Source organism: Poecilia formosa, unplaced genomic scaffold (genome assembly GCF_000485575.1).
Source record: "Poecilia formosa unplaced genomic scaffold, Poecilia_formosa-5.1.2 Scaffold464, whole genome shotgun sequence".
Classification (NCBI taxonomy): domain Eukaryota; kingdom Metazoa; phylum Chordata; class Actinopteri; order Cyprinodontiformes; family Poeciliidae; genus Poecilia; species Poecilia formosa.
In genome coordinates, this window is record NW_006800403.1 from 156,849 (window position 1) to 174,824 (window position 17,976).

At 40.1% G+C, this 17,976-nt stretch overlaps 1 protein-coding gene and 1 long non-coding RNA gene across 3 annotated transcripts in view; one reads left to right on the top strand and one right to left on the bottom strand.

Annotated features, from left to right (window-relative positions):
- Positions 1-17,976, top strand: part of LOC103156107 (calcitonin gene-related peptide type 1 receptor-like) — an 81,274-nt gene that overhangs the window by 58,965 nt on the left and 4,333 nt on the right. For both annotated transcript variants that reach the window (XM_007578032.2, XM_016664060.1), the window contains exons 4-11: positions 2,488-2,595; positions 2,754-2,866; positions 3,139-3,230; positions 3,416-3,545; positions 3,754-3,907; positions 7,755-7,815; positions 8,942-9,008; positions 9,559-9,774. In XM_007578032.2, the coding sequence (XP_007578094.1) occupies positions 2,488-2,595; positions 2,754-2,866; positions 3,139-3,230; positions 3,416-3,545; positions 3,754-3,907; positions 7,755-7,815; positions 8,942-9,008; positions 9,559-9,774 (941 nt within the window). The remainder of the gene's footprint in view (positions 1-2,487; positions 2,596-2,753; positions 2,867-3,138; positions 3,231-3,415; positions 3,546-3,753; positions 3,908-7,754; positions 7,816-8,941; positions 9,009-9,558; positions 9,775-17,976) is intronic.
- Positions 5,166-7,760, bottom strand: LOC107833829 (uncharacterized). The gene is made up of 2 exons (XR_001659599.1): positions 6,819-7,760; positions 5,166-6,786 (listed from the first exon to the last, which is right to left on the bottom strand). It is a non-coding gene; the product is annotated as an uncharacterized LOC107833829 (long non-coding RNA).

The window sequence follows — 17,976 nt, forward strand, 5'->3', positions numbered from 1 at the left end:
ATTCAAACTGCATTTGCCTTGTTTTACTTATACTTTTCATGACATTACTTGAGTACATCCATTTTTACAGTAATTTACATACTTTTCAGATACTTTAAGACTTTAACTCAAGTAACATTTCAGTCAGTGACTTGGACTTTTACCAAAGTCATATTTTGGAGAGGTACCTATACTTTTACTTGACTCTGAGATTTCAGTACTTTATACAACACTGATGAAGAGGATACATGTGTAGCTATCTTGATGCTCCAGGTGGGACTAGACATCGTGCAGGACAGTGGCAACAGCATCTTCAGTTGACCTGTTAGCTCTGTAAGCAAACTGATGTGTGTCAAAGGTGTGAGGAATGAATAATTGAATAGGACTCTGAACCAGTCTTTCAAAGCATTTCATCACCAATGGTGTGAGAGCCACTGGTCGGTAGTCGTTCAGGCAGGTGATGGGTGATTCTTTAGGAATGGGAACAATGATGGAGGATTTCATACAGGATGGGATTCTGGCTTGAGAAAGGGACTGATTAAATATTTTTGTAAAGACTCCAGCCAACTGCTCTGCACAGTTACTCAGCACACGTCCAGGAACACCATCAGGTCCTGCTGCCTTTCTGCGGTTGACGGATTGTAGCGAGTGTCTCACTTCTAATTCCTCCACCTGGAAGATAGAGGTGCTTAGTTGCACTTCTTGATTAGAGACAGTTGTCATTGGAGGCTCAGACTTGAAACGAGCAAAGAAGTGGTTCAACTTTTCTGCTTGTGAGATGTCACCTTTGGCTGTTCCATGGTTGGTTCTGTAGTTGGTAATGTGCTGGATTCCCAACCAAACCTGTCTGTTGTTGTTGTTGTTGTCCAAATGCTCTTCAGTCCTCTCCGTGTAGTCCCTTTTAGCTTTCTTGATTCCTCTTTTTAGGTTGCTCTGTGCCAAGCTGTAGAGGTCCTTGTCCCCAGACTTGAAAGCAGCATTTCTTTCTTTAAGCAGCTGCTGGACTTCTCTGGTCATCCATGACTTTCTGTTTGGGAAGCTCTTGATACGTTTTTTTCACTGTAACAACGTCAGTGCAGGTTTTGATGTAACAAAGAACACTGTCAGTGAATAATTCCAGGTCTGTATGTTCAAAAATATCCCAGTTTGTTCTTCCAAAACAATCCTGTAGTTGCTGAGAGGCATCGACAGGTCAGCTAGTGATGGTTCTTATGGTGGAACGTTCAGATTTCCTCAGGGTGGTATATGCAGGAATCAAAAACAGTGACGTGGTCAGACTGCATCAGGTGAAGTAACTGCTTGGTTCTGTTCTATAACACAATTTGATGTTAGAGTAGACCTTATCCAATGTATTGAGTCCTCTGGTAGCACACTTTACATGTTGATGGAATTTGGGGAGCACTACCTTTAAGTTGACATGATTAAAATCTCCAGCAATAATGAAAACTGCATCTGGACAGCATAATAACTCTGTTGGTTATTAATGCTGTTATACAGTATTCTGAGGGGCGAATTTGCATTGGCAGAGGGTGGAATGTAAACGACAGTGATCAATATTACACTAGGAAGGTAGAAAGGTCTGCATTTCAGAGTAAAATACTCCAAGTCAGAGGTGAACTGGCTGTCCACAGTCACAGTGTCTGTACACCAGGTGTTGTTGATATACACACCGACTCCTCCCCCTCTGCTCTTACCAGAGTCCGCGGTCCTATCAAAACGCCGTGTAGTATAGCCTATTAGCTCAATGGCTGAGTCCGTGATTCCTGAATGAAGCCAGGATTCTGTAATCATGACTACGCAGCTGTCTCTGACAGTTCGGTCTGTAAAGGTCAGGAGCCTTAGTTTGTCTATTTTGTTGACAAGGGATCTGGCGTTAGTGAGGAGAATGCTGGGAAGCGGAGCTTTATGAGGCCGTCTTCGTAGTCTCACCAAAACTCCGGCTCTGCAGCCTCTCTTCTGTTTTCTTTCTTTGCGCCGTCTGTGCGCCTTTGAATCTGGAGTGGTACTCCATGGAGAGCCGGGAGTTCTTGCTATGTCCTCCGGGATGTTATGAGAGTGTAAAAAATCAGCTGTAACACTCCGTTCGCAGCAAAGACCGATCTTCAGAAGAACATGCTTACTGTAGCGGTGGTTCATGTTTAGGCAAGAGGTGGTTCGCCCAACATAAAGTGAAATGGTCCAAGTTAATACCACCGAGACGCAGGAAAAGTGCCAAGCCACTGCATCTAGTGCGCCACCGTTACCGTTAAAAAATTAAAAAGAGATTACCTTAAAAATGACTGGACAAATAAATGTTGACTGTCTTCACTGTACTAAAATGTCTACAGTGATGCATTTCTGCATCACTGTGGTTTTGAGCCTTTAATCTGTCAGTTATTGTTCTTTTCACTTCATGTTTTCCACGTGTTTAGGTTGTTTTTAATACAATGTCGTTATTTTTATTTAAAAAGCCACTGTTCTGACTACAGAACACTGTTGTTTCAGTTCTCGATGTCTTGTTCTCTGCAGGCCCTTTCTGTAACCGTACGTGGGACGGTTGGATGTGTTGGGACGACTCTCCGCCCGGGACTTCCATGCAGATGTGTCCTTCGTACTTTATAGACTTTGACCCCAGTGGTAAGGCCTTCAAAAGCTTTGCATACATGTGTATTAAAGCTTGTTTTGTTTTGCATTTATCTTAGTTATATGGGTATCATGCTTCCTGGAAAAGCAATAACTACTTTGAGTGCACATTGCTGTCGACTGTGTGAGTTTTTCCTCATTTCTTACAACAGAAACAGTCACCAAAATTTGCAATCCTGATGGCCAGTGGTTCCACCATCCAGAGAGTAAAAGAGTCTGGAGCAACTACACACTGTGTTCTGCCCACAGTAAAGATAAACTCAAGGTAAAGCCTGTTGTGCCCTGGGCGGTAGCCCATGTTGCCCATATCAGAAACCGCCACTGGTTGAAACTATATTAATCCATCTACATTCATGACTCCAGATGAGACACTGTAAATTTGATGGCCCTCCTTTTCCTGTCCTACTAACATATTATAATAGAGACTATGCAAACTCCCCCAGCTAAACCCATGCTTTTTTTGTCTTGTTGCTAGGTTAAACGTTTTGTTGTGCAGCTGTGTACTAACTATGACCAAACCTTTATGTTGTCTTGCAGTTTACACTCAGTCTCTATTACCTGGCTATGGCTGGTCATGGTATATCCATCGTTTCTTTAATCGTCAGTTTGGTCATCTTCTCCTATTTAAAGTGAGTCTAATTGTCTGATCCAATTTAATGTGTATTTGTTGAGTATTCTTGTTTTAATGACTTTAAACGACTAAATAAATGTCACAGAGAAAAATTTCGATTTTTAAAGACATATTTTTATATCTTTAAAAACATAACTAATCTGATTGGTTTTATCTTCTCTGTAATATGTTTTTCTTCTTCAGAAGTCTTAGCTGTCAGAGGATCTCTCTCCACAAAAACATGTTCATCTCTTTCATCTTTAACTCTGTGTTTACCATGGGGTGGCTTTCAATGACCTCCTGTGGTAGTCAAACCATAAGTGCCATCAACCCTGTGAGTTGATGAATTGCTTCATTTCATTACACCTAAGAATTTGACTTTAATTGATTAGAAAAAAACATAGTTACATACATTATTTAAGCTGGACTTATTGCTGTTTGCAGAAGAGGTGCTAATTCATAGATTTCTGTTGTACTTGCACTGATTTCTGTGGATTTGTGTTTTCTATCAGTGAAAAAACTTTTGAATTTCTTACCATCAGGTCAGCTGCAAGATTCTAGCTACGTTAGTTCAGTATACCGCTACCTCCAACTACTTCTGGATGCTGTGTGAGGGCATCTATCTCCACACACTTATCATAGTGGCCGTCTTTGTGGGGGAGCAGCAGCTGTTTTGGTACTATGTCCTGGGATGGGGTAAGTCTGGAAGTTCTGGTTATCTACAGCTGTTTCATATCCACTTCTTTGCATTAAATGCAAGATGTCACAGACAGCTACCTTATATAATTGATTGCTAATCAAGGCTTTAAGAAGGGCAGAAGCATTGCATGTTTCTAATTTGTGCACTGGACTTGACTATGCTGATTGCTGGGAGACTGAAGGAAGTTGTGAGTTTCTTTTAAACTACATTTTACATTCCAAAGGATTTAAGGCAGAATGTGCTTGAATAAGAATGTATTTAGATGCATTTCAAGTTATTTCAGTCTATAAAGACAACCTACATACAAATAAAGTTATCTCCATAGTCGAAGTTCAATAGTCTGAAAAGTTTTACATCAGCTTCGAGGAACTATGTTTAAATTTTGGTTTGATGACCAGAGGGCTCATTTTAGTGGCTTTTATAATTCTGTTTTAAAGGACCATGCAGGGCCATAAAAATGAATCACTTACATCACTGTAAATAGTGATGTGAGCTTTTCTGTTTGATCCTGTTAAAACACTGCTGCAGAGTTTTGGGCCAAACAAAGGCGATCAAGAGCTTGTTTTTGCTGATTCATGTGAAAAGTGTGTTACAATAGTCTAGTCAAAAGGAAATAAAAGCATGAATAACCGTCTGAGGATCCCATTTTTACACCAGCCTTCATAGTTTTATCTCAAATGACAAAAAGTGGGCAACCTTACCTTCTCACTTTGTCTTCTGGCTATTAGCTTGAAGTCCATTGATATGTTGTGAGGTGTTTGAACATCACTGCTTGGCGATCAAATCCTCTTTGGTTTTTAAGTTTACCAGCAGTCCTTGTAAGTTTTCCATCTCATGTTTATAATAAGAGGATGATAAAGCAGAAAAAGCTGCCATCTTGCTCTTCTAAATTGCTGTCACACACTCCAGAACACTTGGTAAGTCTTGCAGTACATTTGTCTGTGCCTTAGCACACCTAATTCAGGAGAATCAGCAAAAATAAAAGGTTTTTGGACTCATCCATGATGCCAAGAGCAGAAAAACTCTATCAAAAAACCAACAAAACAAAAACAGAACACCCTGGAGTTGGTACCATCCAGCATCCAGGGTTCCTGATTGGTTCACATAAATGTCTGGAAACTAGTGAAGATAGAAAACTCCAGAGTGATAGATCACATCAACCATCAGGGAACTGTCAACAGTAGGCTCAGTAACCTGCTGTATGGGCAAGTTAAGGATTATCTGGAAATAATCCTGTCTTTACAGGATTATTTCCAAAGGAACCTTCTGTCCCAGGAAGAGATTGAGGATTATTTGTCTCTCTTGACATGACCTGGGTAAAAGGGAATTTATTTACTGTAAGTCCTTCTCCAGAAGAAATTCAACCAAAGTAGTTTCTGGGGAATGGTGTGAGAGCAGTGTGTTTCTCTTGGGTGCTTTCTGGTTGAGGTGCTTTACTTTCTACAGTGACTGTTAGAAAAGGAAGAAAGGCTTTTACAACTATAAGAGTTTATCTGGACCTGTTGAAGGTATTTCCTTGAACACTCTTTCTGTTCTGCTCCCAGTCTTGACCATAGCTAAGAGGGTGAATGCCTGTGATCTCCATCAGTTTACATTGGCTCCCTGGGGCCACTAGAGTGCGTTTGAGGCCCAGTGCTTCTTAGTGTCTAAAGCGATAGTCTTACTGTCTAATAGATGTTAATCTGTGGAAGTACAGGCTTTCCATCCACCTTTCTTAGAGGTTTAATTGCCTTCGGAACCTACTTGATGCCGGGATCAGGATGACTGCCATTTCTCCCATAGTGAACCATTGAGCGACATTAGAAAGAAATGGGTTGATGAATTTAGTCTCTGGTTCTTCGATAACAGAGGGAGGTGTTTCACCACTCTTGCCTTTTAAATGAGCACATGTTGAACAGGATGAGCAGGAAGGGGTCGATTGGCTAAGATGGTGCGGTGGAGCCCCAACCATGACTCAACCTGTCACAGCAGTTTGTCAAGCTAACGTGTTTCTATACTTAAACACCCCACTCTGTTATCAAAGCACTAAGGATTACATGAAGTAAGACAAGGTTTTGCAAGCTACACACATGACTGATATAACTAGCTATGCTAAATGCTAGCCACGTGGCTCACTGGGGGAGTGGCTAACATAATTACAAACAGTAGAGCAACAACAGAGTGAGTGGAGTCAGGGACTCTGATATCGATTATTAAAACATCCCTTAATCAGAACCCCAATCTGATTCTTAGGATTGGATTGGGACATTAATAAAATAGAATGAATGACACTAGACTGAATAGAAATTAATTATTTCAATAGGACTCCATTTACAGAATTTAAAATATACAACCTCTGAAGATTTAAAGGTGCTCCTGATACAAAAGGAATGGAGAGAGTTCACTTCAGACTTCCAGTACAAAGAAGACAGACAAGACAGACACCTGTCGTCTGCAGAAATACTCAGATGACTCCTCGGCAGTCGTCGGGTGGATCAGAGATGGCTAAGACGCTAAGAACAGAGAAAGCTGTGTACCGCTTTGTGCCATGGTTTGGGAACAATCGTCGTATGCTGAAAGTGAACAAACCAAAACACCTCCATATGCACCTACAACAAACTGGCCTGGAGATACAACAGTGAAGCATGTTGATCTTCACTGATCAACATGTCCATTAATCTGTGGAAAACGTAATCTCTTCCTTAGTCATCTGCAGCCTCAGAAAGAAGCTGAACAAGTTGAACACCAGCTCTGTTCTGGAGACTGTCCTGGTCTCTATTTTCTTTCTGGCAGCTGCTCTCCTCGGCCTGTTCACAAAGGAATTACTGTTCAAATCCTTCTCAAGACTTTTCAAACATCAATTCATAACTGTGATGAAAAAACTAAACACTGAAAACTAAAAAAAAAAAAAAAAACTAAACAAAAAACTCACACCTAATTCAAGACTACCTATAAATTAAATAAGTTAAGCTTTCCTGAAACAGTTAAGAGAATCATCTTGTTGTCAGCCTGTAAGGATTTAGGAACACCGTTTAGCTAAACTGAAACTTAAGGGAAAGTTTAGCATTCACCTTCTGATACTTGGCAGGATGTGATGAAGAATGATAGAAGAGAAACTTAAAAGTAAATTTTATTTAAACATTTATCTAACATCACATCTGTAAGGAGATTCAGTGTTTTCCATCCTGCTTGACTGACAGCAGTGAGAGATTAAAGCAGTGGCAGGAACAGACTTGGGAGCCATGAAGATGAATACAAGCAACATGGATGTTGGGTGATATAAATGTTTTATACCACCCAAACCTGGTATTTCACACCAGCATTTACATTAGCAGTTATTATACATAAAGACCTGGACTACCTTTGGTGCATCAAGAGCATACATTTTCAACATCATTCAGCACAAAGATGTAACTTTGCTGGTCGAGTATGCCTCTCCTTGTGTAAGTGTCTCTTCAGATGAGGCTCTCTGGTTCCACACTTAACAGTTTTCCCTTCATGTGACTGTTGCTTTTTAAATGCTTGGGCTATGTTATTGAGCTGAATAAAAAGCAATGTGTGTTTGTCCTTTTAACCAGCTTTTGAGATCAATGCACATGGAAATCGACTTCATTTATCTGATTTGTTTAACTCAATTTAAACAACCGTTTCTCACTTGTGTAACTGCCAAAATAGAAACTGAGACACTAATTTATAGAACAGTAAAGTGAATGTTTTGAAAGGCTCAGAATTTCCTCTTTACTTTTTATTCTACATTAAGCTACTGAGTAACTAACCTGAGTTATTATAACTTCCAGCATCTTCTACAGGGATTGGTGGGATGATATTTCTTATGTTTGTGGGTTTTTTTTTCTGTGTTCATAGTTTTTCCCATCTTTCCTGCCATTACATATGCTCTTGCTCGTGGATTCTACTTTAATGACACGTGAGTGTACTTTTCTTCCTGTGGTCTGTTTCATTGTATTGACTGAATTATGATCAACCTGAATTTATCCTCCTGGTTGTATTTAGGCCAACTCACTCCAGGTTTTTCAAAATAAATCTCAAATAGTTTTCACAGATACCATTCTAATAAATGTATAAAAGGTGGCATGTTGGGTGTCTTGTGCTTGCTGGTTTGTTTTTTTATTCATTTTTATTTATTTATTAAAGCTTACATCTAATCAAAAGAAATGTTCCTTTTCATAACAGCTAAAGTTGATCATTGGTATAGAATGTAACCTCTACTTTAATAACTACAATAGTAAAAAATGAATAAAATCATGATCACGATTTTACTCAGTCTCATGAAGAGTATGGTCAGGGTTGGCCATGCTCATCATGGTCATGATTGTCTTTAGAAAACAGAGTGTCTTCAGTCAGAGGCTTCTTCAGATTATCTGTAATACAGACTGCTACAGGAGATCTTTCCTGCCAACAACCATCATCTACAATAACTCTGAAGAATCTGAATTACACTGAACAAAAATATAAACGCTCAATGTCAAATATTGTTGCCACTACTGCAAATCGACCTCATCCTCGTCGGCCACATGTGACCACTCCAGCACAAGATCACCACATCTGGCTTGTCCATCTGCGAGATTGGATATGACCAGCAATACACACAGCTGATGAGACTATTGGTCTGCACAACAGATGCATCACATCTCAGACTGTTCGTAATGAGAAGCCAACCTGCATGCTCTGCAAATTCCTCAACCTGACCTCTATCATGTTCAAAGGATTGTCAATCCGCTACAAATGGCCATACCGAGATGATAGCAATGCCGATATGAAGATCAGTAATTGCTGAAAGTATACTTTGAGTTTTTCTATATATTGCGTAACCCAAATGTTCATAAAACTCTTATGTTTGACATGGGGCATTTATATTTTCGTTCAGTGTAATAAGAGTTACAACATTAATCTCCTTTTGAGAGCAATTAAGTATTTTTGTATTTGTGTTAGTTGGGTTCTACAGCCCTTATCTGAGCTGACAGAACGCCCTTTTCTGTAAACGTATCAAAGCTTCTGAGCTTTACCTAAAATGCTAGCTCTATTTTCTCCAGGTGTTGGATCAGTGCAAACTCCCACCTCGTCTACATCATTCATGGGCCCATTCATGCTGCACTCTTTGTAAGTAGTTATCAGTGTTTTTTCTGCATATTATCAGGCATTTCCTTTACTTGTTTTATCATATAAACACTGGTCAGAAAGTGTTGGAGCTATGCGACTTTTGTTTGAAATTGATGGAAAATGATTTGGGCATTTCAATAGGTTTTCTATTTTTTCCAAATCAAAAGAATTCAATGAAACAAAGGGCAGACATCATCTGGACCACTGGGCTTAATGCAGCTTGACTTTTACTGAAGTGATATTGTGTTTTGATGGATTAATATTTATTATGTAATCCCAGGGCCATGTACTAACCTCTGGAAAGGTTGACTGCTGAAGGGGTTAAAAACAACAAGGACTTCCGTACTATTTCTGACACCAGAGCTGTACGAAGTTTCCTTGTCCATTAGCTGGTGTGTCGACCTTCCGGCCTATTATTTGTTCAATCAGCAGATGTTTGGGAGAAATTTCTACAAGAATGGACATAATCCAACAGAGGTTGTTCCTCTACAATGAATGCCTTGTATCTTTTTGTCGTTTCACTTGTATTGTCTTCCGTCCATCCAATCAGGTAAACCTTTTCTTTCTCCTGAACGTCATCCGAGTCCTCATCACCAAGCTGAGGAAGACGCACTGCGCTGAGTCTACTGCCTACATGAAGGCGGTGAGGGCCACGCTCATCCTGATCCCTCTGCTGGGAGTCCAATACATCCTCATGCCCTGGATCCCAGACATATATGACAAACAAGTCATTTACATCTTTGTGTCTGTCCTTTCCAACTTCCAGGTACACATGTGATTTTTTTTTTTTTTTAAGCTACTTTCCAGAGTTACAATCTCTTGCGAACGTATTAAAATCTCATCAACCTTGTCATATTTTGTTGCCTTATATTTGCAAACTTTAGTGTCTCGTGAGGGAATTTACAGGATTCACCCCTCTGGATGACAATAAATCAGTCATGGTCAATAAAATTTGGGGGGTTTTTTGACAATTTTTTTTTAATTTAATGTCAAATTGAAAACTAATTTCTGGGGGAAAAAACAATTAATTCCAGATTTGCAGGGCTGATTAAGACAGATCCACACAGACTCTGTGTCAAAGGTGCATCAACTAAGCACTGATTTGAAGGGAGTGAATATTTATCCAATCACTAAATGTTAAATTTTAAATAACAATTAAATAAATTTTTTTATTTAATTGTCATTTTGTAGAAAGGGGTTTTATGTTATTTTTTTGGTCAAAATGGCAAATTTTGTTGATTATGACTGATTTATAAAAGCAATAAAATAAACAAAATATTAAAAGAGGCTGCATATGATAAACCAAGAAAAATAAAGCATCTTTATGAAATGGAAGGAAAACAATAAATGATTTTCAAAATAGGGATACGCAGTGACACATATGGTATCATCATTGCCAGGAACTCAACTTTGACCTTCCCGAGATCAATTATATGCGGATCGCATCATTTAGGTATAAGCAAACAGCTGTGAAATACAGAAATCCCCACTATAGTCATTTTTTATACCATTGTTTGGCGCCCCCTTTAGCGTAGCACCCCTATAGCACATCATGCATATTCACTTTTTGTGCCATTGATCATTGCCTTGCAGCAAAAAGGACTCTTTCTACAGGGATTTTGATACATACCTGCAGGAATAAATGGACAAATGAGAACAGAATTGGACTTTTGTCAGAATCCAGATCTGTTTACAGACAGTGTGTCCACAGATTGAGTTTGATCTATTTTATGATGCAGAATCCCAAGTCTGGTGGAGACATTCCCAAAAGGAGGCTAAATACAAATATACATAAATCCAAAGAAAATAAGTTAAAGTTTGAGGCTGTAATACAAGCTACTGCAGTCAAAAAATTTATAAGGTTTTTAAAAGGTCTACGCTAAAATCCTCTGTTTATTTTTATTTTAAACAAAAATAAATGTACCAGTAACTTTCATCACATACGGATCTCTAAAATAATTGAACTTATCTTAATGAAATATGTACAAAATCCTTTACTTGTAAAGGACCGAACAAAACATGACAATTTCCCTGAGCTTGTTAATCTGTAGAAAGCTACATCAAACATGTTTAATGTACAAACCAGATTCCAAAAAAGTTGAGACACAAACAAATTGTGAATAAAAACTGAATCCAATGATGTGGAGGTGCCAACATCTAATATTTTATTCAGAATAGAACACAAATCACAGATCAAAAGCTTAAACTGAGAGAATGTATCATTTTAAAGGAAAAATATGTTGTTTCAAACTTTCATGGCATCAACAAATCCCAAAAAAGATGGGACAAGGCCATTTTTATCACTGTGTGGCATCTCCCCTTCTTCTTACAACACTCAAACGTCTGGAGACAGAGGAGACCAGTTTCTCAAGTTTAGAAATAGGAATGCTCTCCCATTCATGTCTAATGAATGGGAGGTGCGACAAAGAAGGCCCAAGACGATTGAACAGTGAGAGGCATTTCTCTAACTGTTCAATCGTCTTGGGCCTTCTTTGTCGCACCTTCCTCTTTATGATGCACCAAATGTTCTCTATAGGTGAAAGATCTGGACTGCAGGCTGGCCATTTCAGTACCCGGATCCTTTTCCTACGTAGCCATGATGTTGTGATTGCTGCAGAATGTGGTCTGGCATTATCTTGTTGAAAAATGCAGGGTGTTCCCTGGAAGAAATGACGTCTAGATGGGAGCATATGTTGTTCTAGAACCTGAACATGGTTTTCTGCATTAATGGTGCCTTTCCAGACATGCAAGCTGCTCATGCCACAAGCACTCATGCAACCCCATACCATCATTGTAGGAGCCATACATACATTTTTGAAACTTCATACAGAATGTTGTATTGTGCTTGACTTTGTTGCGTGATGCCTTTTGATTGGTTGTTTGTCTAATTAGTTTAGGAAAGATGAGAGCGTTTGCTCTTTGTAGAAATCTGGCACCTTTAGAAGAGCACAGTCTTTTGACTGTCACTTTCTATTTGTTTTTGAATCTGTTATTTTTATTTCCTTTTGAGTTCAGTAAAGACTTTTTCTAGAAGAAACGTGTCACGTCCGAAAGAGTTTTGAGGAACTAGACCAGTAAGAGCTTGCCGTACTTATAATCAGTGATGCAGGCTTCTGAAGGGTGCATTGATAACAACTTGGGCTTCCTTGTCCTCTCCGGTCCGGATGACATGCCGTCACACTGTTCCATTAAGAACTTCAAATCGTGACTCATCTGAGAAGTGAGAAAGTCAAGATGGCGGATAGGAGTCAGGCATAGGAGCTGCGGGAGCTCCCTTCTCCAGTCGCCCCCGAACTAAACCGCACATCCACAAGACTACTGATGGGAAGCTTATAGTAGAGGATGAGTTTTTAAACTTTCTTGTGGTCAAAATAAAGACTATGTGCCAGGACGAGCTTGTGCTGCTTGCGTCAAACACGTTCGACTTTGAGTGGATTGAGTCCTCTAGAAAAGTACTGTTTGAACTGTGTTCCAATTCTAAACAGTGGTACGTGGCCTTCGAAGGAAATCAGAAAGCTGCAAATGCCATTAAAAGCTGTTTAAAAGTTCTGAATGAGTGTGGGGAAGCTATACCACACTTTGTCTCCCACTTCCGGATGAGCTGCCGCCTGTGACATTCAACAATCTGGATGTCTCCAACTTACTTAGCAAGATGGAGCGTTTATACAGCAAGGTTTGTGCCTTGAAGCATACTGTGTCACGTCAAGTGGACAATGAGGAGAAGTTGCGTGAGGTTACCACTACCATTGACTCCAGAGTTACGGCAATGGAACGACATATGGTGCCCAGCAGTGGAGGATATAGCAATGTGGATACGTATGCTCCAGGAATATCCAACGCTAGTGACATGATTTTGGCTGTGGACATCTCCGAGGAGGTGGCAACTTGCATGATTTCTGCTCCAACAAACTGTGTTACCGCTGATAATGCCGCTTTGGCCGTGAATGGGACCTACACCAACTGTTCCAGGACTACTGTCGAGTCTGTCGCAGTGAGTGATAACCGAAACTGTACTGCAAATGCGCCTATGAGTTCACCCACATGGAACTTGGTGGTGAAACAAGGGCGACTAACCCTAGTGCTGGCGTATTGTCACTAGGAACACCAGATATAGTTCTTTTAAAGTCAGTGTGGAGTGTGAAAACATTGCAGAAGTGTATAGCCAAGAGCTGTGGCCAGAGGGCTCGGTTGAGTCCGTTACTATGAGCCACGGAATAAACTTACAACGTCTAAAGGGCCTGGGGTGACCACTTCCAGATGCCAGAGGGTCGGATAGAACGGCTGCAGTGAATTCTTCATAGACTAATTCAGTGGTTCCCAAACATTTTCTTCTGCGCCCCCCCAGTGGTTTCCAAACATTTTCTGGATCCCCTTATGGATTACAAATCCATAGGGGAATTACAGACTCCCTGTCTGTAAGAACGGGGGAATCGACTTTTTTGGGGGCAAAATGAATGTATGTAGCTGAACATAGACAACATCAGTAGCCTACAGGCTACTTGTTAAGCTTAAGGTGATGTATTGATATTAGCTAGCTAGTCATTTTTGTTTAGACAGCACAGAGGCACTCATCCTGGCTGCACAGGAACAGGCCCTAAACACCAGAGCAATAGAGGCTCAGATCTACCACNTTTCCAAACATTTTCTGGACCCCCCTATGGATTACAAATGGCTGTCTGGTTGAACTACGCATGTGATGGGGGGAGGGAGGGAGAGGGGAGGAAGAGAGACTCCCTGTCTGTAAGATCGGGGGAATCGACTTTTTTGGGGGCAAAATGAATGTACGTAGCTGAACATAGACAACATCAGTAGCCTACAGGCTACTTGTTAAGCTTAAGGTGATGTATTGATATTAGCTAGCTAGTCATTTTTTAGCTAACTTTACCTGCATCCAACAGCATTACTCAACTCAGTCTGTTAGTTTGGGGAAAAAACTGTGAAAAGTTCTTTGCGTTTTGCTGGTTTGCTGCCATGATCCTAACACACCTGCGTAGCTCTGCACAGCAGCACTAGGTCTCCTTCGCTGCCACACAGGTGTAAACCAAGCATGAGCGTCATAGCGCTCATGTTACGTTTAAAGGCGGCTCGGAAAAACAGGTTACCACATGTTAACAACGGATTAAACAGTTTTAACTGCTGATAAAAGTGACAGAGGACACAGATATGGAAAGTGTGGAAGCCCCTACTGTATCAAATTGACATGGGAATAACAGAGAGTTGGCCATTCTAAGGTAAAGACCCAGCGCATACAGCGTTCATGTTTTTTTTTTTTCATCCAGACGGCTTCCCGCGCTCCTCCTGCAATGGCACGGCGCCCTCCCCTAGGGGCCACGTCCCACAGTTTGGGAACCTCTGGACTAATGCGTGTTATTCCTTACAACTGCCGGGGACTGCGTGTCGGTAATACAGCTGGAGATAAAGCACGACCTCTGGTTGTGGATAGACTGTTGCAAAAATGCAAAAATCCTTTGTTTACGAGACTTTTCCATCTAAACAGGATTTGGGAAGTTTGAACTGTATTAATGATTGTTTCTGTGGAGCTGGTGAATCTACTGTGGATCTTTCTATGGGTATAGTCAGAAGACGAATCGCAGGAGGAGTAGCCATTCTATGGCACAAAAAGCTGGATCCAGTTCTAAATGTCATCAGAACTGGTGTTGACTGGTGTATTGTTGTACATTTAAAAGTTGAAAACAAAGAATTTGTCATTATTAATATCTACACACCATAATAGTGTCCCCAGAATGAAGACATTTATTTGAATAGACTTGCTTTCTTGAACTCTTTTATTGATGATCATTGTTTTACCTCAGTGTATGTAGTAGATGATATGAATACAGATATATCTGATGAGCACTTTTCATCTACCAAACATATGCATCAGTTTTGTGATAACAGTTTTATATTGTCCAGTCAGCTCCTGCTACCTGCAGATAGCTATATATATATATATATATATATATATATAAGTGAAGCTTGGCATACAACGTCATGGCTTGACCATTAGCTCTGCTGATGCCCATACTGTTGTAAAATCAATAGAAATCTTATATGAATATTCTATGTCAGATCATGCTCCATTTTTAATGATGCTGGATATTCAAAGTCTTCCAGAGTTTATATGGGGGGTAAATAGTGCCCCCACAGTTAAATTTCAATGGTCCAGACTCTCTAAAGATGACTTATTAGTATATCATATGAAAACTAATATTCTTTTGAGTAAAATAGGTCTTCCTCTTCAATCTATTATGTGCTCAGGTGTTAATTGCAGTGGTATAGATCTCCATACTATGTATGATGGCATCGTTGGTGCTGTGCTTTGTATGAAAGTATAAGACCATACCTTACATGGAGAAAGACTAATAACATCAGGCCAGGTTGGAATAAACATGTGTCAGGATACCATGCAGAAGCCAAACAAGCAATAAGATGTGCACATGAGTACAAGCAGGTAGACCAAGAGATGGGACTCTCCTAGATTATAAAAAACTTACCAGCGCAAAATGTAAATATGCCATTCGAGACATTTCCAAATGTGAGTAGAACATGAGAGCAGACTCCATGGCTGACAAACTGCTTTGTAATAATGCCATTGGCTTTTGGAATGATATCAGAGCTTTAAACAGGTCTGATGCATTACTCCCCAGTACCATAGAGGGTATGTCTGGGGCTCATAATATAGCAGAGCTATGGAGACAGCACTACTCTGCCTTATTTAGCTGTGTAAAAAGTGAACCCTATGGATTGGGAAATATTGCTAAGAGTGATACGGTTATAATAACCCCTAGTGAAGTCCAGCAGGCTGTAGCTCACTTGTGTGAGAATAAGGCAACAGGTTCTGATAGCATTACAGCAGAACATTTGAAATATGCTAGCCAAAAAGTGGCTATGCTCCTTACAATGCGTTTCTCTGGGTTTATGACCCATGGACAGTTGCCTGATTCCTTATTATCTATCACCCTTGTGCCGGTAACTAAGGACAAAACTAGCAAGGTTGGTAGCCTTAATAACTACAGACCAATAGAAGTAGTAATAGTAATAGTAGCGAGTGTGATATCTAAAGTATTAGAAAAAATCTTGCTTGGTCATCTCAATCAGTTTATTAGTACAACAGATAATCAATTTGGTTTCAAAGCCAAGTTGGAAACTGATTTCTGTATTTATGGCCTGAAAGAAGCAGCAAGAACATATCTAAGAAAAAATTAATCTGTATTAATTGGGTTTATTGATGCCTCTAAGGCCTTTGATTATGTCAATCACTACAAGTTATTTGACACATTACAACAGAGAGGTGTTCCAGATATCATTATACAAATTTTAGTTTACTGGTATTCAAACCAGAAAATGCATGTAAAATGGGGCAATAACATCTCTGCTTCCTTTGGTGTGAGACGGTGTGCATCAGGGTGGGCTTATTTCATCTGCACTGTTTAACTTGTACATGGACGACCTGTCAAAAGAAATGAACCTCTGTAAAACTGGATGTATGATTGGTGATACCCTGGTCAATCACTTTATGTATGTTGATGACCTGGCTGTCCTCTAAACCAGCTGTGCTGGTTTTCAGCAGTTACTGAATATCTGCTCCAATTATGGGTTGAGATTTGATGTACAGAATAATGCTAAGAAAACTGTTGTACTAATATGTAGGTCTAAAGCAGACAACTCTGTTTCCCTGATTTTTTTCTGTCGGGACTAAAGTTAAATGTTTGTTCCAAAACTAAATATCTGGGTCACTACATCACAGACCAGCTCTGTGATGATGATGATGATGATGATGACATTTATTGGCAGTGTCACATGTTGTACACCCAGGCTAACATTCTGGGGAGGAAGTTTTACATGTGCACTGATGAGGTAAAAATAAGCTTGTTTTAAGCTTATTGTACATCCTTGTATGCAGCTCCTTTGTGGTGTAAATTTAAAAAAGCTAGTATGCAGAAGCTTAAGGTTGCTTATAATGACTCCCTGAGAATTCTGCTTAAGAAACACAGGTTTAGCAGTGCAAGTGAGATGTTCTGTAATTCACATGTCAGAACATTTCAGGCACTCATGAGAAACTTGATATACAAGTATATGCATCGTTTGTGCAGCTCATTGAACAGTCTTATTGTAATGTTTTCACATCCCTCTGTTAGTGCGCTAAGATACCAGTCGGCTCTGTGGAATCATTGGTATGCAAGTCTCTAAGATTTTATTATTTTATTGTTTTTATTATTATTTTATTTTGTATGTGTTGTGTGTTATGTCTTTGTGGACCACGAGCCTATTGAATAAAGCTTCTCTCTCTCTCTCCCTCCCTCATCTGACCACAGAACAGTCTTCCATTTTGCCTCACTCCATTTTAAATGGAGTGAGGCCCAGTGCAAACAGCAGAGCTTGTTGAGCTTGCTTCCTCTTTCCACTGTAGAGTTTCAGCTGGCAACGGCAGATGGCACGGTGGATTGAGTTCACTGACGATGCTGTCTGGAAGTATTCCTGAACCCATTCTGTTATTTCCTTGACAGTGGCATTCCTGTTTGAGGTGCAGTGACGTTTAAGGGCCCGGAGATCATGAGCATCCAGTAGAGTTTTACGGCCTTGACCCTTACGCACAGCGATTGTTCCAGATTCTCTGAATCTTTTGATGATGTTATGCACGGTTGATAACTTAAAAGTCTTTGCTATTTTACCCTGGGTAACACCATTCTGGTATTGCTGTACTATCTTTCTGCGCAACAATGGTGGAATTGGTGATTGTTACGGCCTGGCTCGGTGGGCCGCAACAAGAAACAGGGAGGACACGACAACCACCAGCATTTTAAGCCTTTTAGAGGCATTTATTAAAAAACATGATGTCTAGGGGAATAAGGGCGGCTGCCCAAGATGTAGTAGACCCATATGTCTGGACCCCTGCGTCAACAGCCTGGGATCTCTCTCCTTAAATCCAAACCAGGTGACAGCAGCACCTCCCACAATCAAGGACCTT